Genomic DNA, 25,533 nt, shown 5'->3' with positions numbered 1-25,533 from the left:
CCAGCAGCTGTAGAGAAAGTGAAAGTAAAAAGGAGGCATTTACCGTGGATCTTTTGGATCCTGAGCTCCACTCTTATATCTCCGCTCCTCCATGCATTCCATCCCTGGTCTCCAGATGTTTCCTGAGCTTCATCCTACTGCTGCTGTCCCCCTCTCTACCATCTGCCTCCTCCTCTATTTCCCCGATGTGTCAGTGGGCTAAGAGAAGTGACTAAATCCCATACCGTGAAGGGACCTCACTGGGGGCGGGCACACAGCTCCCAGGCAAGCCCCGCCCTGGCCAGATTTCAGTGGCTGCTCCACTCCGGGCTTCCTAGCAGTCAAAATCAGACCATGCTGGACCCCCGACCCTAATCCGAACATTACGTTTTAGGGTTGAGGGGTCGGCTTAGGGTTACGTCCCACGGATTTCTCATGTCTAACCCTCCGCACAGCCCCAACCCTAACCTTAACCCTCCTGATTAGCACCAACCCTGAGGGTTAGGATTGTTGTGTGGGAAGGGGATAGTTAAGTCAAGTTTGTAGTAACCCTAATCTAACCCCCAACCCTAACCCTAAAACTAAATGTTTGGATTAGGGTCAGGGGTCCGGCAGGGTCTGATTTTGACTGCTAGGAAGCCGGGAGTAGAGCAGCCAATGAAATCTGTCCGGGGCGGAGCATGCCTGGGAGCTGTGTGCCCGCCCCCAGCATAGTCCCTTTACGGTATGGGATTTAGTCACTACCGTGGGCTAAGCGTTTGGGGGGGGTTGCACTTCATCATGTGTGTCCATCCGCTCACATGACCAACTGTGTATACTCTGTCGAGAAGTGAGTAGTTATAGTTATCATTATTATATGGGAGGTTTCCACATTTTCTGTTTGGTGGTCTATGTATTTTTCAGATGCGGCAGGAGATGTGTCCATGACAAGATCCGGATGTCCCTGACACACAGTAGAGAATGGCCGGAGTAAATCAGATGTTTCTTCTCATCGTCTTTCAAGGTAACAGAAACTTCATCTGCAAATATAACCAGATAGATGATTGTATCTCCAGCCTCATGTTGTGTCATTGTCTCCAGGCTTCTATTCGAGCTCTGTATGCCAGTGGTGGTCATTCCCCCGAACAGTCGCTGCCCTGATCGGCTCCTGTGTGGAGATTCCTTGTACATATGATCCTGCCGGGACCCCAGGAGCGCCCAGCACTGTATGGTACTTATATGCTGAATATAGTTATCCACAGATCCTAAACACCAAGGACCCATCCTCAGTGATCAAGCAATACAGTGGCCGAACCTCACAGGTACCAGGAGAGAAGAGCTGCACCCTGCGGATAGATCCTGTGAGAAGAGAAGATGGAAAACAATATTATTATCCAGGGATCGCAGAAGATAAATACATAAATGCATATGATAATCATGGGACAGTTCATCTTGATGTCATGGGTAACTATTTCATTACTAATAATAATTTACATGTGTCTGTAAGAAACAGGAAGTCTGGGTCACATGAGCATTGTAGTCTATATCTTACATATATAGGCTATGTTCACACTGCGTATGTTTCCGGCCGTAGTGCGAACCGCGAATATACGCCCGTAGTTTAGAAGTTAATGCGTTCGCTGGAAAGTATACGATATACGCCCGCACAATGCACACTACGCATGAGCTTACGCCCGGATCGTATACGGCGCCGTGAAAAATGAACAAGACCATTGTTTGAGGACGAAAATGTTGAAACTCACGGCCGTGGATTTCCATGCGGTCCTGTACGGAGTACTCATTTTAGCCAAATTGAACTTGATTTTACGATCCAAAAGGTTCTGTGTGGTTTACGGGGCTGGGCGACGATTTCCAAGTAAATGACCTGCCTCACATCGCTTCAAAACAAGCTAGGGAAGTATAACTGTACTACGGGCGTATGTTCGCGGTTTGTACGCATCCGGCAGCATGTCTATTTTTCCCACGCCCGTAGTTTCAGCCGCATATGTACGGCTGCGTACGAACTACGGCCGGACTCATACGCAGTGTGAACATAGCCATACTGTACATGAAATACATAATCAGAACCCGGTGAGTGTGTCTCCTGGCTGATGTAGGCCTTAAAGTGACTCTGTACCCACAATCTGACCCCCCCAAACCACTTGTACCTTCAGATAGCTGCTTTTAATCCAAGATCTGTCCTGGGGTCCGTTCGGAAGGGGATGCAGTTTTTGTCATAAAAACAACTTTTAATCCTGCAGCGCTGTGTCTAACAGCCAGGGCTTACATTTGTATATGCATTAGGCTGGCACCACCTCTCTGTCCCTCCTCCCCACCCTCCTCATCATTAGGAATGCTCCAGGCAGATTGCTTCCTATTCCCCACCTGAGGCACCCCCACATGGGCTGGATCGTTAATACACCTTTGCAAAGATCAAACAGCAGTAAATGTTCCTGGATTATTCCTAATGATGAGGAGCGTGGGGAGGAAGGACTGAGAGGTGGTGCCAGCCTAATGCATATACAAATGTAAGCCCCGGCCGTTAGACACAGCGCTGTAGGAATAAAAGTTGTTTTTAGGACAATAACTGCATCCCCTGCCGGATGGACTGCAGGTAACATCTTGGATTAAAAGCAGCTATCCAAAGGTACAAGTAGTTTGGGGGCGGGGTCAGATTGTGGGTACAGAGTTGCTTTAAAGGGAATCTGTCAGCTGTAACTCATGTTCCAAACTGCTAACACTGTTAGATAGCAGATAGGAGACAAGGAGACACTTGGTACCTTTCATATATCTGCCTGTGCCTCCAGAATGTAAAAAAGTATTCTGTAGTCCAAAGAGAGAATTTCCCAAGCTCCTGATCTTCTTAGGGCTGTAACAGTTCCTTCCTCTCATGCTTGGAGCTCCGTGCTGACAGTGTAAGGCTATGTTCATACAGCGTAAAAGTATGGCTGTTGTTGCAATTGGCAACAACGTCCGTACTTTGTACGCCTAGGAACATCGCATGCTCTTCTATAGGATCCCAGCCGGAGCGTATACACATAGTATACGCCCCGGCCGGGATTCCAGTACAGCGCCGCAAACAACTGACATGTCAGTTTGCTGCGCCGCAATACAGTGAATTGCGGCCGCAGAAATCTCTGTCAGTTCACACATTGAAGCGAGCGGCTCCGGTGTGCTGGAGGAGTTTTGATGCGGGCGCACAGTGATCAGAACACTGCGGCCGGAAAGATCCTCCGGGATGATCTTTTCAGAGACCAGCCACTCCGTGAACATGGCCTAAGGGTGGGTTCACACTGAGGAATCCCCGTGGAAAAGTTCCTGTGGATTCCGTCGCTCACATCCGCATGCATTTCTGCCCGTCCCATAGACTCCATTCTATGGTTGGGCGAATTCCACCGTCCACTGAAATAATTGACATGTCTATTTTTTCAGCGGACACCGGAATCCACTTGTGCATAGGATTCAGTCGATGGCACAGGCGGAGATGCGCAGGGGCGTGAGTGACGGAATCCGTGGGAACTTCCTCAGTGTGAACCCAACCTAAGAGGAAGCGGTTAGAGTTCCTATGCTCTAGGCCTGCTATGCCTCACTGCTATGCCTCACCGTCCCTCTTCATTGTATGAACACCTCCGACCTGGATTTATTCTGTCACTGGTTTCTAATCCGGTGCCAGTGCTGACGCTGAGATACGATTTGTTATCTGTCAAAGACAAAAGCAGCTTTGTGTTGGTTAGGAGGGGGGGGGGTGTAACAGATTTAAAATGAACTGGTGTCAGAAAGTTAAATAGATTTGTAATTTACTTCTATTCAAAAATCTCCAGTCTTCCAGTACTTATCAGCTGCTGTATGTCCTGCAGGAAGTGGTGTATCCTTTCCAGTCTGACACAGTGCTCTCTGCTGCCACCTCTGTCCATGTCAGAAACTGTCTAGAGCAAGTCCCCATAAAAAAGTTCCTGACATAGACAGAGGTGGCAGCAGCATAACTGACAGCTGCATTTAAATGCCTTCAAAAGCACTCACCTGGTGGTCTAGTGGATGCGATCGCGAAGGTCGATCCATTCATCTTAACTGGCCAGGCCTCAGCATCACATTGGCGCTGATCCCGACTCGGCAATCCAGAGCAATACAGCTCTGATCTCATGGATCAATGCAATATGTGTATATTACACTGATCTCTATGAGAGATCAGTGCAGTTGTATTAGAAGTTTCCCAGAGGGACTTCTAATTACTGTGAAAAAAAAAGTCTTTATTTATAAAAAAAATAAATAAATAAACTCCTCACCTAATAAAAGATTAAATCACCTCCCTTTTCCCATTTTATAAATAAAATATATAAATAAATATATTTGGTATCATCGTGTGTGTATTTGGCCGAACTATTAGATTATCACATTCTTGATCATGCACGGTAAATTGCATAAGCGCAAAAAATTGCCAAAGCAAGCAAGATACCAATAGAAAGTACAGATCATGGCGCAAAAAATGACACCTCAAACAGCCCCATAGACCAAAATAATAAATAAAAGCGTTTTTTTAAGGTTTTAATTTTTTAAAAGCTGTCAAATAAAATAAAAGTTATACAAGTTACCTATTGTTGTAATCTTACTGACGTACTCACTGAGGAACATAGGTAATATGTCATTTATTTATTGTCAGGTTCTTTATTTATTTTTAATTGTGTTTTATTTTCAATTTCACCGCACAAATATTTTTTTTTTCTAGTGTCGCAGCATATTTTAGGGAAAAGATAAGTTTGTCATTGCAAAGTACCATTATTGCCACAAAAAATCTGAGCTCATGTGGGTGTGTAGGTGAAAAAAAAGAAAAGCAATATGGTCAGTTGCTGCTTTCTGGTGAAGACACAAAAATCTGTGCGTGAGCTTTTCTCTGTCTCCTCCTACTCCCCCCTCCCTTCTGAGACAGATGATGTAAACAAGTCCTTGGCAGGCTGTATCTGCAACTTTGTAGCTTTTTTGTAATGCTGGGAGGGTAATCACAGTGAGTTCATTAGCCAACTGACCTCAGAATAACCCTCCCAGCATTACAAAGAAGGTACAAAGTTGCAGATAAAGCCAGTCAATAAAAAGTAAAGTTCATCCAGAAAAAAAAAAGACCTCATATGGCTACATCGGCCAAAATAAAACAATGGTAATACTTTTGGTGGGTGAAAAAAAAAGGAAGAAAATTGCTTGGTTATTAAAAGTGTATTTAAACTTACATCTATGATGAGCAAATTTACATTACAAACGAAGCAAATTGCTTCATTTGGTCGGCAGTCAGCTCATATGCCGGCTGCCTTTGATCTCCATGATGCCCCCTGCCAATCCTCCCCGTGTGCCTGAAAAAGATGGATCCAGTCCTCGGAAACTGGGAGACATTTCCCAGGACTGGATCCAACTTCCCAGACACCCTGGGCTTCACTTGTAATGTAAATTCGCTCATCTCTACATTTTATGTATTGTTGCCCATAGCAAGAATAACAAATGGCATGTTCTTACCCTTACAGGTTCCCCTGGGTCATGCTATGGTGTGTTCGGGTCCTCTACTTCTAAGAGAGGGAGCAGCACCATGGCCAGTGATTGGTCGAGCGGGCTGTGACCTTCAGATGAGTCCTCAGAGCTGGAGGTGGGATTGGCTGGGACCCAAACATGCTGTAGCAGGTCAACCGGGGAACCGCAGAAAGGTAAGAATATGCTGTTTGTTATATTTTCACTATCGGAAGCGATAAATGAAAAAACAGAATACACCCTTTAAGGCCAAAATAGTTTGGTCACTAAGGGGTTAAAAACATCCATGTTTAATTTATGCCTGATTATGCACAAAACACTGAACAACTGAACAACATAAGACAGATGTAGCCCTGATGCTGGCACTCTCCCTGCTGTCCCTGCCTACTTGCCTCAACTGCCCTAGGCAGCAGCGGACCACTGGACGACAGTCCCTAACTTAAATAAGTGGACACAGAACAAGAAAAAACTGACAAATTACACAATCAGGGTCAAAAAGTCCAGGTCAAACACACACTAGCAAGGCAGTACAAAAACGTGTCCAGAAGCGAAGTCAAAAGTCAAAGCCAGAAAGTCAAAATGCCAGATGAACAAATGCTAGGTCAAGAGGGAACTCAGGGTCTGAAGCACTTTCGCAGGCAAAGAATGGGGACAAGTGGAGGATACTTATGGGCCCAGAAGTCCCAGCCCAGATCATATCACACAGCTGACTGGCGGTACCAGCCATAAGTAAGCTAATTACACATGGCTAACACCTAGCGCTGATTGGCCGGGATTGGGGAGGCAAGTTGCCGGGGACGTCGTCAGCAAGGGGCTGGTCGCACGCTCCAGCAGTGGCGCAAGCGGAGCGTGCAGGCTGTTTTTTAACATGATGCCCCTATATCTCCAACCATCTCTTACTACTTCCTACTTCCCTGTATAGTCACATCATGTCCACATATCTCCATCCATCTCTTAATACTTCTTACTACCCTGTACAGTCACATCATCCCCTCATATCTCCATATGTCTCTTACTACTTCTTACTACCCTGTATAGTCACATCATGTCCCCCATATCCCCATCCATCTCTTACTACTTCTTACTACCCTGTATTGTCAAATCATGTCCCCCATATCCCCATCAATCTCTTACTACTTCTTACTACCCTGTATCGTCACATCATGTCCCCTATATCCCCATCCATCTCTTACTACTTCTTACTACCCTGTATCGTCACATCATGTCCCCCATATCCCCATCCATCTCTTACTACTTCTTACTACCTTGTATAGTCACATCATGTCCCTTATATCCCCATCCATCTCATACTACTTCTTACTACCCTGTATAGTCACATCATGTCCCTTATATCCCCATCCATCTCATACTACTTCTTACTACCCTGTATCGTCACATCATGTCTCCACATCTCCATCCATCTCTCACTACTTCCTACTACCCTGTATAGTCACATCATGTCGCTTATATCCCCATCCATCTCTTACTACTACTACTACTACTGAATGTATGTTTGTGAGGTGTATGGTGTAGATATCAAAAGGAACTATAGTCAGGGAGGAATTTGAGATTTTTTGAGGTTTCAGTATTACTGATAGATATTTCTAAGGATCACTAAAAGTATGTAAACATTTTAAAACTTTGATATAACTTTACTTAATGTTATCTTCAGACTTTTCAGGAAATGTCAATATTGTATCAGAAAAAAAGAAGAGTGAAGATGTGTTCACTATACGATGTACGACACAACACACTTGCCGCTCCGCTCCTCCTAATATAACATGGAACAAACCGGGAGATGTGAAAAAAAATTCAGTAAAACGTTATGAAGCATACTGGATCGAAGAATCCGAACTTACTTATATTCCGTCATATATGGATGATGGGAGTCCTGTTCAGTGCACGGCTACATATCCTGGGAAAAAAACACAAAAATCAAAAACATTGAACATCAACTGTACGTATTATAGCTGACTGGTGTTTGTTGCTGTTGTTATTATAGCTGACTGGTACCGTGTTGTTAACAACTTAAAGGCTCACTGTCATTATAACTATAAGTCTAAATCAGCAGTAGATGTGATATAAAGCAAGTTTGCAATTTACATTCATTATTTTGTTATTGTTGTCATGCTGTAAAACAAAGCTGTACTTACCAGAAATCCAGGTCCAGTCTCCTAAATCTTTTTAGTCTGATGCTGGTTGAAAAAAAAGACTAAACACATGAAGTCCCACTCAGTACAGAGAGTCACGGCTCAATGTGTCCATCAATCACATGACTGCCTTCTCTGTGAGCGTCAATGACCTGGGAAACACGGGACTTCCTGTGTTTAGACTCATTGGGAAAAAGAAGAGTCAGAACACAGGAAGTGCCGTGTTCTCCATGATAACTAAAAATATAAATTGCAAACTTGCTTTATATGACATCTACTGTTGGTTAAGGTTCTGAAAGTTATACCGACAGGGACATTTTAAGGCTATGTTCACACACCGTAAAAGAAGGCCGACATTTGAATTTAAAATAACGGCCTTTGTTTTGATTCTCCAATGATTAACATTTAAGTCTATGGAAAAAAATGGCCCTTGGCTCTCACAGTCTATGAAAAACGGGTTCGCATTGGCTGTCATTTTAATATCTTTGTCACTCATTATTGCTCAAACAGTGGACGTTATTTTAAGTTGTTCACACATAGGTACTTATTTTTCACCGTCCTTTTAATGTCCTTGTGTTCCCACAATGTCTTTTTTTGACTAAAACAATGTTATTTTTGCTCATTTACAGCCGCCCTTATAATATAATGGCCGTTACATGTTGTGGGAACATAGCCATAAGGTGGTTATGGGGAGTGTAACTTACATCCCTGTACTGTTTATACTGCCTGGTGTCCTCTCTGACCTTTGACCCTGCTGTTGTCCTGTAACTGTGCACACATTTTCAGAGACAAACCGCCAGTACGTCCTGCAAATTTTAGTCTATCTCAGCATGTCTGGCCTACCTTAGTAGGTTGTAACCAAGATATCGGAACAAAGCAGGAACAGGGGGATTAGTAGGTCTGTATCTCTCACATAAGACATTTATAAAAATGCTACATTGGAAATATTTCATATAATGCTGCTTAGAACATACTGTAGTTTTCCAAATAAGACAACATTAACCCTTTAGTAGCCACCAATACATCTTTATATGGCAGGTTCGCAATAAGCTAGTGGTGGGCTTAATTGTTATCGATAAAAAACATATATTAGCAATACATAGCAATGTTGTATGCTGTCATTCTCTAACTGTCAGAGAGAGGGGATTAATTAACCCTTGACAGTGAAGGACAAGCTTACCCTGGGCCACCTATCCATCTACAGTACATAGATAGATTGGAAAGAGAGAGAAATGAAACTGTTTAATTTACCCTATACTGCTCAGAAGGCTTTCACTGTTCTGTTGTTTCCCCGCCCCTTGGCCAGGTGCTTACTGATTGGTGTGATGTCAGTGGTGGGCGGGGTTAGAGATGAGGTGTTACAGCTTGCCTGTCCCTGACAGAAGGGACAGATCATGTGACTTTGGTCTCAGAAGGGAGGGGAAGAACAGGGGAGTGGAGACCATGTGGCCAGGCAGTGATGATTTTCAGCAGCTTCAGAGAGTAAATCAGGATGTGTTACAGACAATACAGACAAAATGGTCTAATTCATGTAATAGAAACCAATTACAAAACAGCTTAGATTATAGGTGGGGATTGAACAGGGTTACATTTTATTAAGTGGAGTACCCCTTTAATTGTGGCATCCATAGAGCTCCAGCTCCCTGTGGGGATATTACTCACTGGTAGAGTAGATATGAACCCAATATGATGGCTGGGACGGATAGAGGCAGATGCATTGTGCTAAATATGATGTAGACTGTTGAAGAAAACTTAATCTTCACAGCTTCTCACCATCAGAGTGAGCCGGACCCCTACCATTAGGCTGAAGGAGAAAAAGCCTAAAATATACATTGTACATTCATAGTAAGGGTGCGTTCACACCTACAGGATCTGCAGCAGATCTGCAGCAGATTTGATGCTGTGTTCAGTTATTTAAATGAAATTTGCTGCAGAAAATCAGCTGCAGATCCTGTAGGTGTGAACGCACCATAAATAGGTTTTAAAAAAAATTATATATATTGTGCGGTCTGGAAAATCGCTAACAGTGTTCTCCTGCAGTTTTCTTTTTCCACGATTCATATAAATCTCTATAAATATTTCACAACATTTCACAGATTCTCCGAAAAATGTGACTGTCACCGTCATCGGGATGGATGAAGTGATGGAGGGAAGTGATGTGACGTTACAATGTAACAGCTTCTCCAATCCTGGTGCATATGACTATGAATGGTACAAAGGGAAAGAGAAATTCAGATTACCGGAGAGAGGACGGGAGATCACAGTGAGGAACGTGACCAGAGACATGGAGCCCTATTCCTGTACTGCCAGAAATCCTGTGGGGAGAGGAGAATCAGCCTTGACACATATACCTGTACTATGTATGTATACAGATACCTGTACTGTGTATGTATACAGATACCTGTACTATGTATGTATACAGAGATATCTGTACTATGTATGTATACAGAGATACCTGTACTGTGTATGTATACAGAGATACCCGTACTATGTATGTATACAGATACCTGTACTATGTATGTATACAGATACCCGTACTATATATGTATACAGATACCTGTACTATGTATGTATACAGAGATACCTATACTATGTATGTATACAGAGATACCTGTACTATGTATGTATACAGAGATACCTGTACTATGTATGTATACAGATACCTGTACTATGTATGTATACAGATACCTGTACTATGTATGTATACAGATAAATGTACTATGTATGTATACAGATACCTGTACTATGTATGTATACAGATACCTGTACTGTGTATGTATACAGATACCTGTACTATGTATGTATACAGATACCTGTACTATGTATGTATACAGATACCTGTACTGTGTATGTATACAGATACCTGTACTATATATGTATACAGAGATACCTGTACTATGTATGTATACAGATACCTGTACTATGTATGTACACATATACCTGTACTGTGTATGTATACAGATACCTATACTGTGTATGTATACAGATACCTGTACTATGTATGTATACAGATACCTGTACTATGTATGTATACAGATACCTGTACTGTGTATGTATACAGATAGCCGTACTATGTATGTATACAGATACCTATACTATGTATGTATACAGATACCTGTACTATGTATGTATACAGATACCTGTACTGTGTATGTATACAGATACCTGTACTGTGTATGTATACAGATACCTGTACTATGTATGTATACAGATACCTGTACTATGTATGTATACAGATACCTGTACTGTGTATGTATACAGATAGCCGTACTATGTATGTATACAGATACCTATACTATGTATGTATACAGATACCTGTACTATGTATGTATACAGAGATACCTGTACTGTGTATGTATACAGAGATACCTGTACTATGTATGTATACAGATACCTGTACTATGTATGTATACAGAGATACCTGTACTGTGTATGTATACAGATACCTGTACTGTGTATGTATACAGATACCTGTACTGTGTATGTATACAGATACCTGTACTATGTATGTATACAGAGATACCTGTACTATGTATGTATACAGATTCCTGTACTATGTATGTATACAGAGATACCTGTACTGTGTATGTATACAGATACCTGTACTGTGTATGTATACAGATACCTGTACTATGTATGTATACAGATACCTGTACTATGTATGTAAACAGATTAGTGATGAGCGAGCATGCTCATTCGAGCTTGGTACTCGATCGAGTATTAGGGTACTGGAGAAAATCTCATCATCCGTTTCTTGTATGTTTGGGTGCTATTTCTCTGCAGGAGACTCTTTGGTACATCCTGAGATCACGTGGGACCCATACATGTCGATAGCAGCGATTGGTTGGCCAGATCAGATGACCCTGCCATATAAAAAGCGCGGCCGGCAGTGCTCGGCTAACATGTATGCTGAAAGAGATTAGGGACAGAGCTGCTGCTTCTCAGGGAGAGTGTCAGTGTAGGATTTAGCGTTCCAGTAGGCAGGGTATATACTAGCAATACAAACAAACAGCCCTTTCCAGGGCTTCAAATCGTTTTTTAATAGTATTACTACAGACTGCTGGCTGGGACTTGCGGTGCTGCTACCACGATTTCACCAGCACACTGTGGTGATCGGCTGCTGGCAGAAAGGGGGCATTAGGTGTTGCATACAGACCCCTAAGAAGTGCTCAGTGTACTCCTTTTTTGATTTTGGGGCTGGTGGTGCTGCTGTACTACATTGGATTGCTGGGATTTGTAGTACACCTGCATAGAACTTCCCTGCTCATTGGATGGGGTATCAGAGTGTGTATCTAGGTCCAGCCACTACCAGATTGTACCATACAGCCCCCCCTTAACCTAGTGGGTACTACACTGTTTTGCTGGGATTTGTAGTACACCTGCAAAAAAAATTACTGCTCATTGTTAGGGGGTATCCCAGCGTGTATCTAGGTCTAGCCAGTACCAGATTGTACCGTACAGCCCCCCAAAACTTGTGGGAGCACAAGTAGTTTTCCTGATTTCGGTATTTTTTATGCAAGGCCTATCTAATTTCAATCACATCACAACTGCTTTTACAGAGTAAAGAGTGTGTCAGAGAGTGTGTCTAGGGCCAGCCACTACCAGATTGTACTGTAGAGCCCGCCCCCCCCCTAAACAAGTGGGTACTACACTGTATTGCTGGGATTTGTAGTACACCTGCATAAAACTTTACTGCTTATTGTAAGGGGGTATCACATAGTGTGTATCGAAGTCCAGCCACTACCACATTGTACCGTACAGCCCCCCCTAAACTAGTGGGTACTACACTGTATTGCTGGGATTTGTAGTACACTACCCCTAAAGTGATGATCCCTTTGCATGAAACAATTGCCAGATCCTCAAGGATCAAAGTCAAATTCAAAATCAAAACAGCGGTGGGGGGAAAGGTCACATTATGCAGGGAATGTTACCCCAACTGCTGTAGTCAAATTGAAAATGGAAAGGGTGCTGGGGGTAGAAGTGAGTAGTTACATTATGCAGGGAACATTACCCCAACTGCTACAGTCAAATTGAAAATCGAAAGGGTGCTGGGGGTAGAAGGCTACTTGTCGACTACTGCTTGGCCTTAACTGGCATCCATGTTGTCTACTGGTGTGCCTTCCATTGCCTCCTTGTTGCTGGGCCTTAACTGGCATCCATGTTGACTACTGGTATGCCTGCCCTTGCCTCCTTGTTGCTGGGCCTTAACTGGCATCCATGTTGACAAGAAAAGACTGGATTCCTTCAGCTCACGTAAAATCATTCAATTTTATTTCAGTAATTCATTAAAAAGACAGCCGACGCGTTTCGAGCCTAGCCTGGCTCTTAGTCATGGCATCTGAAAATAGTGAAATCACTGGGGAAAAAGAGTAATACCTCCCATATTAAACGGTCACCATGAAACAAAGGTCTCTATGGGACCAGATCAGCAGGAGAGACGCATGTAGCGCCACATCCATGTTGACTACTGATGTGCCTGCTCTTGCCTCCCTGTTGCTGGGCCTTAACTGGCATCCATGTTAACTACTGGTGTGCCTGCCCTTGCCTCCTTGTTGCTGGGCCATAACTGGCATCCATGTTGACTACTGCTGGGCCTTAACTGGCATCCATATTGACTATTGCTGACTACTGCTGTTCCTGCCCTTGCCTCCATGCTGGCTACTGCTGGGCCTTTACTGGCATCCATGTTGACTACTGCTGTGCCTGCCCTTGCCTCCATGTTGGCTACTGCTGGGCCTTAACTGGCATCCATGTTGACTACTGCTGGGTCTTTACTGGCATCCATGGTGACTACTGCTGTGCCTGCCCTTGCCTCCATGTTGGCTACTGCTGGGCCTTAACTGGCATCCATGTTGGCTACTGCTGGGCCTTAACTGGCATCCAAGTTGACTACTGCTGACTACTGCTGCGCCTGCCCTTGCCTCCATGTTTGTTACTGCTGGGCCTTAACTGGCATCCACGTTGACTACTGCTGGGCCTTCACTGGCATCCATGTTGGCTACTGCTGCTCCCGGGAGTTCTCTGTGTGCTCAATGCCTTGCTGTGTCTGGCCTAATTTGGGGGAGGCTCACTTGCTTCCTCACTTTTAATGGTTCTCTGTGTGCTCAATGCTATGCTAGGTCTGGTATAATTTTTGGAAGGCTGACTGGCTACCGCTTCTACCTTGTTCACTCTGCTATGCTGTGTCAGGCTGAATTTTTGGCTGGTTCATGATATGCTACTTTTGTTTTAATGGTTCCCTGTGTTCTCACTGCCATGCTGTATCAGGCTGAGTTTTTGGGTGATCCATATGCCTACCTCTGATTTAACGAGTCTGTTGCACAGAATTAGGCATAATGGTGGCATTAGGCAGCCTCAGAGGCATCCATACATGCTGCCCCTGCTGTTTCCTGTCTATTTCCATTGTGTTTCCATCATTTTCTGAGGTTGACAGGTTTCCACACGACCTTCCACCTACCGAACTTGGGTCCCCTGCAAAAATGCTCGAGTCTCCTATTGACTGCAATGGGGTTTGTTACTCGAAACGAGCACTCGAGTATCGGGAGATATTCGTCTCGAGTAACGAGCACCCGAGCATTTTAGTACTCGCTCATCACTAATCAGCAATGTAACCTGAAAGGTTTTTATAATTTGTTAGAATGGGTTGATAAGACATAGTGATGATGGGAATATTCATACTGATCCTACAGTTATTAGAAATGTATCTAGGGATTTTATATAGCTGAGGAATACCTAAATCTACGGACTGTATACTGTATGTCTAATGACTAGGTGCAGCCACAGACTATATACACCTGAGGGGGTATATATCTGCTGCTGATCTACATGACGCATGTAAATGACTATATTCCTCACATTTCCCTCCACAGATGCCCCCAAAAATGTGTCTCTCACCATCGGGATGGGTGGTGTGATGGAGGGAAGTGATGTGACGTTACAGTGTAACAGCTTCTCCAATCCTGATGTATCTGAGTATGAGTGGTACAAAGGGAAAGAGAAATTACCGGAGAGAGGACGGGAGATCACAGTGAGGAACGTTACCAGAGACATGGAGCCCTATTCCTGTACTGCCAGAAATTCTATCGGGAGAGGAGAATCAGCCATAATAGAGATACCTGTACTATGTATGTATACAGAGCAATATGTAATATTAGTTTTATTCTTTTTTGGAAATATAATGTACATTGTTTTTTCCCCCCCTGCTTTATAAGGGTATGTTCAAACTGAGCAAATGGGGCGGAATCCGCCTGCTTCAATGTCAGACCACATCTTTATGGGAGGGCTCTATCGCCTCCGTTTAAAGAAGTGACATTTCGTGCACAGGTGATGTGTTACAGACCGGAATTCGGAACTGTGTGCATCACCATTCATTTCGATGTGCCGGCTCGACCATTTTAAACCCTCATTCCCACATATGGATGGATGAATCGGGCACAGAAGCTTAGTGGGGAAACCTGAAACAGGCGCAAGTCCTCCCTGGTTGTTCCTCTTAGTAAATCTGGCTGAGTAAATGAGACCGGGGCTTGGGGGGGTGGGGCTGTTAGACCTATAGCCCCTGTAGTCTTGCCTGTATAGTGGTATACACTTAAAGGAGAAGGGGGGGTTGGTATAACAAGTGGTACTAACTCACCTCTTCCCATGCCTTTTTAGCACCAATCACTGCTCCGGGACCCCTGCCCAGCTTCAGGATCTTCTGCGCTGCCGATGTCACAAACTGGCTAATGGACTGGCCCTTCAGCCAGTATGTAACTGAGGTGGGACACCGCTCCAGTCACTGATTGGCTGAGCGAGCTGTCCGTCAGCTGGGAAAGGCATTTTCCTCAGAGGAAAATGCCTTCTGGCAGGTTCCCGGGGCCGGTCAGATGGCACATCACGGGCATGGGGAGAGATAAGCAATGCTTCATTGTTATGCCTGCCCCTGACGCCTGTCACTTTCTTGCCTGGGCTGGACTTCCCCTTTAAGCACATGTGGTTCTGCTTAAGGAGGGAGGAGTATATACCTAGTGTATTGCTATGAGGAGGGTGGGGTATATATGTGCTTAGTGTTTTGCTATGAGGAGAGTGAGCTATATATATATATATATATATATATATATATATATATATATATTAGTGTATTGGTATGAACAGGGTGGGGTTTAGGAATAGATTTAACTTCCTGTCTTGTCTCTCCCTTCCTCTCTCTCTCACAAGAAGATCTGGAGAAAAACATTTTCTTCCCACCCTCCCCTTTTGTCTTCATACATACCGAGTTTGCAGTGGATTTTACACAATGAGTTTCATAGTGAAATCCACAGCAACACTTGGTACTACTATAATTTTTGGCCCTGCATTCTGGCAGCTGATTTTTATTCCTCTGCGAGAATGTAGTAACCTTCTTGTTTAACTAATTAGCTGTTGTGTCGGTAAAAATAATAAACAGCCCATGTTTACCTGCCTGCGATCTCTCGACACGCTCCTACCCGAGTCTTCAGGCCCCTGCTCACTGACAGCCCGCTCAACCGACTCAAGCAGGAGCGCGCTGAGGGATGCATGGGCTGTTAATTATCTCTAAGGCCACGGCAGCTACTGAGTATTCCAGTAATCGCAAGAAATCACTTGTATGAAGGTACTTCTACTCTACAACTGATTCTTTTTTTTGCAAGTGTAATGATGCATGTTTTATTGTAAATCTTATCTGTTTATGCATGATAACAATTTTATTTTAATTTTCTTAGTTACAGTTTGGCATTAACCCTCTAAGCTCAAGGGAAGGGCAATCCTCCCTAGAGGTTTCCTCCACAGGGGTTTTTTCCTTTCCTGAATGCTAGAGGATGGCTCTTTATGAGTTGAGGTTTAGCTTTGTTTTGAACTATTTTCATAGTTTTTGCCTGGACTTCTAATTCTCTAGTTATACTGTACATTTATGACATTGAATTAAGTGTGCAAGACTGTGTAAATAAATAAACCAAAATAATATTTTATTAGCTGTCACAGCTTTAGATTGGCAGTTCAGGAGTCAGGTGGAAGTTGCAGGCAAGTTATGGTAGACTCATTTTAACTGATGTTAAAATCTTATGGTGGTGACTGAGCCTTGGAAGTGTTGGGCACAGTGGTTAAGCACAGGAGTGAGGATCTTCAGTAGGGTCATTGGTGCCCTTAAAATAGAATGTGCCTCCCTCTGTACATCCAGTCATTGTCTGTGTTTTTTTTATTGGAGTTGTTTCAAGGGGAAGAAAGTGTTCTTTGCATATCAAAAAGTCAAGAAGAATCTCTATAGTTCTTTTATTTCCTTCTTCAGATTCACCCAAAAATGTGACTTTCACAGTCATAGTTATAGGGATGGGAGAATTAATGGAGGGAAGTGATGTGACGTTGCAATGTAACAGCTTCTCCAAGCCGAATGTAACGGAGTATGAATGGTACAAAGGGAAAGAGAAATTACTGGAGAGAGGACGGGAGATCACAGTGAGGAACGTGACCAGAGACATGGAGCCCTATTCCTGTACTGCCATAAATCCTGTGGGGAGAGGAGAATCAGCGCTTACCCAGATACCTGTACTATGTATGTATACAAAGATAGTACAACAATTATTACTAGCAACTAATACTATTAACTACTACCATGAACAGGGGCTAAACTAGAATTGGCTGAGCCCCATTGTAAACTTTTGATTGGGCCATCCACCTGCCATGAGCACGAAGGGACTGAGGGTGGGAGTGGCCTCTTGTGGCGAGAGTGCTGCCTGCAGCCACAAGAGTGATTGGCAGGGAGGGTAGCCAATGGCTCCTCACTCAGTCATTACAGCACTACATTTAACTACAAATTCTTGTCAGGCATGCTTGCAGTTAAAGGGACATTTGTCACATCCAGCTCGGTTGCTGGCTGCTGCAAATGATGACGGTTTAGGGGGGCCCATGTATTGCAGGAGTGGGCCATCTGGCCCCCTGATATGGTGGGCCCCATAGCAGGAGCAGTGATAGTTACGCCCCTGACCACAACCAACATTACCACCACTACTACCACCACATACATATCATGTGTATGACAGTTTAAACTGACATCTTTAAGGCTATGTTCACACTACGTAAATCTATGGCCGTTGTTTTCACCCGGCCGGACATGTGCGCCTTTAACTAGGCCGTAGAAACATAGACATATGGTCTAGTTGTGAAACTACGGCCGTTGTATAGTTTTGTTTCCTAGCTTGTTTCTAAGCGGGCTGAAACAGATCATTAATTTGGAATTTTGCGCCCAGCCCAATAAACCACACCGAACATTTTTAATTTCAAAATTTTAAAAGTTTTATTTGGCTGAAATAAGTATTCTGTGCGCGGCCACATTGAAATCCACGGCCGTAGTTGTAACATTAACGGACGGAAATAAATGACATGTTTATTTTTCACAGAGCCGTGAAAACAACGGCCGTTGTCTAATACGTAGTGTACATTGTACGACCGTAGTTCGTATATATTGCAGCCAAGGTATAAACCTCAAAACTATGGCCGTAGTTTTGCGGTTCGGACTACGGCCGTAGTTTTACGTAGTGTGAACATAGCCTAAAAATGATGAAGTGTTCTGGACTGTAGATTGGGTGTGAGGGGACTGTGACCCTGTGCGGCTCCGTTGTCGGACTAGCTGGGTATGGATGACTTTATGGGTCTGTGCTCTCCCTCCTGTAGATGCAGCAGTTGGAGTTCACATCACATGGAAGGAGGAACCTGAATATATGGAGATGTCATGTAACTTCTCAAGCAGCCGTCCTGCTGTCACTCACTACACCTGGATGAAGGATGGATCTATATTACACAATAAGACAGAGAAGACTCTGACCCTATATAACAATGAGGAGAACAATGGGCAGTATTCATGTATCGCTCACAACAGCGCTGGAGATCCCTCCTCAGAAGAGATCTGCATGAAGTGTAAGTGATGATACGGGATATCCTTCAGTATCCTGTATAGAACATATAGTGGGAAATTGCTGCAACTCATGGCTCCTGATGGATTGGAGTAACACATGACTACAGATCTGACTACAAAGGGTTTGTTTGTAGTCTGTAACCATGGAGACATATAGGCTTATGATCTAATGGCTATTATAACTCGTGATAATTAGGATCTGGTTGTGATAATAGAGATATAACTGTACTGACTGGGATCTAGAGAGGAAAGTGGGAAAGCTTGAGGTGGAATAGGATTTTTTTAAGCAGCTAGAAAACCTCTGGGCTTGCAAGCAAACTAGAGGGAACCAGGGTTGAAACTGGTTCACTATATGGGGCCCCTAAGGGAAAATGATGATTATTACAATTTAGTGGATAGAAGAGCACCTACTGGGAATGGAAGGGATGAGTCTGACTAATCTAGACTAATCCTATCCTAAAATAGGAACACAGTAATCAAAATTCCTAAAGTTATCAAAAGTTCTTAAAAAGGTATTCCAGAGAAAATCTATTTCTTTCAAATCGATTGATTTCAGAAAGTTATTAAGATTTGTAATCTACTTCTATGTAAAATTCTTCAGTCTTCCAGTACTTATCAGCTGCTGTATGTCCTGCAGGAAGTGGTTTATTCTTTCAAGTCTTGCACAGTGCTCTCTGCTGCCACCTCTGTCCATGTCAGCACCATCCAGAGCAGTAGCAAATCCCCATAGAAAACCTCTCCTGCTCTGGACAGTTCCTGACATTGACAGAGGTGGCAGCAGGGAGCACTGTTTCAGACTGGAAAGAATACACTGCTTCCTGCAGGACATACAGCAGCTGAAAAGTATGGGAGGACTTGAAATTTTTAAATAGAAGGAAATTACAAATCTATATAACTTTCTGAAACCAGTTAATTGCAAACAATTCTTTTTTTTTTTTTTTTTTTTTTTTTTTTTACTGGATTACCTCTTTAACAATTGAATCCAGCACCTTGACCTCTGTGCTCAGCAGAACTGTCCAAAGTGCCGATCACAGAGCTGACAGAGCAGGATCTGTTGCTGCAATCAATTTCTCAGACAGTTCTAGTCTTCTGTGATATGATACATGACCACTTACCCATTGGAAAAACCTGCCCCATAGGTTCAGGACATAAAAGATAGGACCCCTCACTCATTACTTTTTTGGGTAATAATATGTAATTTCCTTTCGCTTCTGATATAAAAGGCTGTCCTGAGACTTTTGACCCCATACAACCAAAGTAGTGGAGTTTTTGGAAGAGATATTTCAAGTAAATAGTGGAGGCGTAAAGGGGTTCTCCAGTGCCACAAAAACATGGCCACTTTCTTCCGGTTCTTGAGGTTTGCAATAAAGCTCCATTCACTTCAATGAAACTGAGTTACAGAACCCCACCCAAACTGAAGACAAGAGTCGTGATGTTTTTGTAGCACTGGATAGCCCCTTTAAGTAATGAATTAAAGGCAGTGGGAGTGGGAAAAGGTCACAATTACAAGATAGTAACTAAAAGGTAAAAAGGGTAAAAGAAAGGAAAAAAAAAACGGTATGGTTTATAAAAGGTGTAAAGAAACTAAATTAACAACACAAAGAGAGTAAAAGTGTCACTAACAGGGTCATATATATTAGACAGAAGCAGAAGTACGGTAATATTAATGCTGCTAAAGCCTCAAAGGAAGGAGAAGTGGTCAAAGGGAGGAAATTGGGGAGATTTATCAACCATGGTGTAAAGTGAAACTGGCCCAGTTGCCCCTAGCAACCAATCAGATTCCACCTTTCATTCCTCACAGACTCTTTGGAAAATGAAAGGTGGAATCTGATTGGTTGCGAGGAGCAACTGAGACAGTTTCACTTTACGCCATGCTTGATAAATCTCCCCCTCTATGTCTAGATATATCAGAGACACAACAAAGGAAACTGTAGTTGTGAACATTAGAAATATGCTGGATAGTAACTTTAGTAATTACACGAGGTAACATTCTAAAGTGGTTGTGCATACAGTTACCCCTGGGTGCAAAATTGTGTTCACACATTGCGTTTTATGAGCTTTTTATATGATTTAGCAGTGGTTTCAGCAAAATGAGCCTTTTATTTTTTTTCCTCCGATTTTAGCAATTGCAGTAAAATAGTGCACAAATGTGAATACAGGTAACCTTATAAGCTATGTCCCTCCTTTGCAGTTTTGTTGTGATTCTTCGTCTACATCAGAGATGGGAAACCTATGGTCCACCAGGTCCTTCCCATCAAAGACAAAGCTTTGCAGCAGCTGGAGGGCCACAGATTCCCATCCCTGGTCTACATATTTAGAGCCTAACCAATTATATGAGGCTCCACGGACTCTTTCGCTTATTTGTATTGCCTGGGGAGCAATGCACCTAGGATTTCACTGTATTGAGCGCTTTCACTAGCAGCCGGCAGTGTCTTCTTCAGCTGGTCTCCCTGAGATCAGTGATTGTTATACTGTGGTGGTCTACTAGACATTGCTCCCACCTAGCCAGAGTTCTACTCCACACTGATGAGGGGCAACAGCCCGAAACAGCTGTCTGCGGATGGATACCTAGCTTTAGTCTTTCCCTTGTCATGTCCTTAGACTCTGACTTAATTGGACACTTAATATAGTGGTTTTGGTGGTCTCTGTACAAGAGCCATCCCTTGGGATATCTGGCTTGTCCCATGTTTCTAGACTCTTTAAGGAGGCTCCACTGACTCTTTTGCATAACTAATTATATGGACAAGTTATCAGCATTACCAGGCTTCATGGGGCCCAGCTCCGGGCTCCCTGTCTGTGTCCTCCCTACTCCCTTCCTGGTCGTTCCGTGGCAGCCTACATGACAGGGGATTTTTCTGCCTACAGAACGACATTTCTATTCTTCTATTATTTCTTCAGCAAAGAAATCCAATGACTTCTCATGTAATAATGATTGAGTTTTTTTTTTTTTTTGCTTTCTTGCAGGTAATAATGTGAATTTATCTCTGATTCTGGGCACGGTGGCTGCAGTTTTTCTTTTGATTTTTTTTATTCTTGTCATCTACATTGTTTGTTTAAGGTAAATATGAAGAGATGGTGGGAGACAGGGGTAACATTAAAGCGACTCTGTACCCACAATCTGCCCCCCCCCCCCCCCCAAAACCACTTGTACCTTCGGATAGCTGCTTTTAATCCAAGATCTGTCCTGGGATCAGTTCGGCAGGTGATGCAGCTACTGTCCTTAAAAACAACTTTTAAACTTGCAGCCCTGTGCCAAAAGACCGTGGCTTGGTGTATCTGTGTCCTAACTTTGAACAACCTTTCCGTCCCTCCTCCCCACCCTCTTCATCATTAGGAGTGCCTAGAACATTTTCTCCTGTCTGAACATTGCACAGGTGCCTTAACGATCCAGTCCATGTGCTGTGCTGACACAGGTGAGGAATAGTAGAAAATCTGCCTGGAGCATTTCTAACGATAAGGAGGGTGGGGAGGAGGGACAGAGAGGGTGTGCCAGCCTAATGCATACACAATCTAAGCCCCTGCAAGTTTAAAAGTTGTTTTTAAGCACAATAACTGCATCACCTGCCGAACGGACCCCAGGACAGATCTTGGATTAGAAGCAGCTATCCGAAGGTACAAGTGGTTTGAGGGGGTCAGATTGTGGGTACAGAATCGCTTTAAAGGGATTTCCCAAGCAAAAACTATTGACCACTCCACAGGATAGGGTGCTGACACTGATCAGTAGTTTTGCCTGGAAATCCCCCTTATTAAAACATTGAATGATCAGGTGACAGTCGTATTATACCGCCATATTACTGATTTTTTTATTTTATTACAGACAGACCTGCAAGTCATATTGTTTGGGTTCCTCAAAGCGTCCACCAACTGCTGCCAGGAGTCTGTCTAATGTGAGTGTGTTATATGGAGAATAGGCTTCCCTGTGACCTCCTTCACTGCATATCAGAGGAGACTATAATGTCTGAATACACTACAAAGGACATAGAAATAAAATACACAAAGATTGTCTTCATTTTCCTTTCAGAACACCAGGGTGAATGATGATACATTAAAAGAAGAGAATCAATATGGAAATATCCAAAGTCACCACAACAATCGACCAGATACAATGAGACCAATGTAAGTTCTGCCAGCAGATAGACCCGTGACTACATTAGAGACTGTTATACAGGTACTCAGGAGATTTTTATGGTGTATTATTTCCAGTCTGACACAGTGCTCTCTACTGCCACCTCTGTCCATATCAGGAACTGTCCAGAGCAGTAGCAAATCCCCATAGAAAACCTCTCCTGCTCTGGACAGTTCCTGATATGGACAGAGGTGGCAGCAGAGAGCACTGTGTCAGACTAGAAAGAATACACCACTTCCTGCAGGACATACAGCAACTGATAAGTACTGGAAGACCTGTAATTTTTTTACAAATCTGTACAAGTTTCTGACACCAGTTGATTTGAAAACCTTTTATTTGCCGGAGTTCACCTTTAAACACACTATCGTATTGTACTGACATTTTTTTTATTGTTATTTTAGGCCTTTTGTGGATGTGAACATTAGAGAGGATTATGTCATTTACAGTAATAGTGAGGTAAGTGATGGTCACAGTTTTCTGCTATTTTATTTCTTTACTATCTGTATATTAGTTGACCAGTGTTTCACAGCCAGGCTAGCCCAATGTGTTGTCTCTGTTAGCTGGATATGTTCAATCTGTGAGACCTGCCCAGCAGAGTCCGTATGCCTGAGAGGGTCTAATACTAGTGACTTGTTATAATGTTCTTTCATGTACGATCCTAGTGCATCCTTCTTCTCCCCGTCACACATTATACATCTATAAGTTATGTTTACAGATACTTATCATTTTTTTCTCATCACCTCATTGGGACTAGCAGATCCTAATGGTGTGTTTACACAGACAGATTATCTGACATATTTTTTGGAAGCCAAAGCCAGATCTATTGCTGGCTTTGGCTTCAGACATTTGTCAGATAATCTGTCTGTGTAAACGTACCATTAGTTCTTGATCATGTTTCTATCATGACAGACCACTGATGGCCAGCAGTAACTGATCCTATAGGCATCTTGTGGCCCTGGAATGTTAAGCCCCAAACCGCGGGCCTAACTGGAGTTCCATCTGGTCATTTTAACCTTTGCTTGAATTGGCCTGGTATATACCAGCACGTTGCTAATAGTTCATCAATACAGTGATTGCTTTGGAGCAAGGATGGTGAGGATGTGGTGGGGAGTGCTCCCGAGCTCAGCTCAGAGACATTGGGATGGTGTCTGGGGACGGATCTACTTTGAACTTATCTTTATACTCCCAGTAGACAGATATTTTTTATTCTTTTTCTTTTTTTTCCCCACAGGCCATGAAGCCAAAAAATGATGTCGAATATTGTGAAATTTCCCATGTCCAACGCAACCAGATAACTTTGTCCGGAATCAATCAGGAACATAGTGTGGAGTACGCAACCTTGAGACATTAACCCAAACGTTTTCTACAATATGGATAATATTCACTATTTGCAGTCACCAACAAAATTGCTGACACAGTTTTATAGCAATATATCATAGAGACTAATGGTACCCGCGTAAGGCTCCTCCATGGATTAGGCTCGTCTATGGATTAACCTCCTTCATGGATAAGGCTCTTCAATGGCTAAAGATCCCCCATTGATAAGGTTCCTCCAGTGATACAGATCCTCCATGCATAAGCCTCCTCCTTGGATTAGGCCCCTCCATGGATAAAACTCCTCTATGGATAATGATTAGAGATGAGCGAGTAGTGAAATATTCGACTTTCGAGAAATCGAATTGAATAGGCACAGAGATTCGACTATTCGAATGAATATTCAATCCCATTATAGTCTATGGGAAAAAAATTCTCGGCACTTGGAAATCCAAATTCGACCCCTTGAAGGTCACCAAGTCCCCCATGAAACCTCCCTAGATGATGCCAACACCTCCGGAATGACACTGGGACATTAGGCGGAGCATGCCTGGGTGCACCCAACACCCCAAAATCGCAGTATAATGCCACTCTCCACAGTTGCGAAGGAAAAATATTTGCAAACGCTTTACGAACATTTATGGCATTGTTCACACATTTCCTTTGTATTTCTTGCGCAGTGTTACATACATGATTCCAATGTGCGTCTGTATAGCGTCACGTTATTCGCCCGTATCTCGCATCATGCTGTACAAACGTTACTTAAATATTCGAGGTCATGTGGCTCAGCCATCCAATGAGGGTAGACGCTGTTTTCGCGCTGCGTGCGTACTCCCAGGGTCCCTCACGGCCTCCCTGCATGGTGACTGGATAAAAAAAAACATTAGTATTCATCACACTACTCGAATGAATTCGAATCTTTTATATTCGATCGAATACCTACATGATCGAATCGTATTCGCTCATCTCTTATAATGATCCTCCATGGATATTTCAAATCAACCAGAAAGTGCCAGAGATTTGTTATTTACTTCTATTAAAAAAAAAATAAAAAATCTAAAATCTTCTAGTACTTCTCATCTGCAGCATGTCCTGCAGGAAGGGGTGTATTCTTTCCAGTCTTGTGAGCAGGAGAGGTTTTCTATAGGGATTTTCTGCTGCTCTGGACAGTTCCTGTCATGGACAGAGGTGGCAGCAGAGAGCACTATGTCAGACTGGAGAGAGTACAACACTTCCTGCAGGACATACAGTAGCTGATAAGTACTGGAAGACTGGAGATTTTAATAAAAGTAAATTACAAATATTTTACTGGCACCAGTTGATTTAAAAGAAAAGAAAATGGTGAGCTACCTCTTTGAAGCCACATGGAGGAGCCACATGCAAGAAGAGGTAGCCTCTGTAAAGTGATTGTTATAAAACTTCATGACTGACACATTAGGTATGTATCCTTCCCCCCCACAACCTCAGTATTCCTATATTGGTGACAATACTGGATATAACTGAAAGTCCACAAAGCATTCTGCATGAATGAAAGTGAATATCATGCAGCTTCCACCCATGTAAATGAATCTGGT

The 25,533-nt window shown here is 43.1% G+C and overlaps 1 protein-coding gene across 1 annotated transcript; it reads left to right on the top strand.

The window, feature by feature from the left end:
* The first annotated feature begins 903 nt into the window (after window positions 1-903).
* LOC138768805 (B-cell receptor CD22-like) lies at window positions 904-24,755 on the top strand. Its single transcript, XM_069946760.1, has 12 exons — window positions 904-982; window positions 1,060-1,422; window positions 7,139-7,423; window positions 9,713-9,976; window positions 14,486-14,740; window positions 16,897-17,160; window positions 18,279-18,521; window positions 21,484-21,577; window positions 22,337-22,406; window positions 22,541-22,635; window positions 23,047-23,101; window positions 23,877-24,755. Exons 1-12 carry the CDS (start codon window positions 940-942, stop codon window positions 23,994-23,996), a joined length of 2,151 nt encoding a protein of 716 aa, XP_069802861.1. The 5' UTR covers window positions 904-939; the 3' UTR covers window positions 23,997-24,755.
* Window positions 24,756-25,533: the final 778 nt, after the last annotated feature.

The sequence above is a fragment of the Dendropsophus ebraccatus genome, chromosome 12 (genome assembly GCF_027789765.1).
Source record: "Dendropsophus ebraccatus isolate aDenEbr1 chromosome 12, aDenEbr1.pat, whole genome shotgun sequence".
Taxonomy (NCBI): domain Eukaryota; kingdom Metazoa; phylum Chordata; class Amphibia; order Anura; family Hylidae; genus Dendropsophus; species Dendropsophus ebraccatus.
The sequence above is the reverse complement of the archived record's forward strand: the minus strand, read 5'-3'. Positions and strand labels throughout refer to the sequence as shown.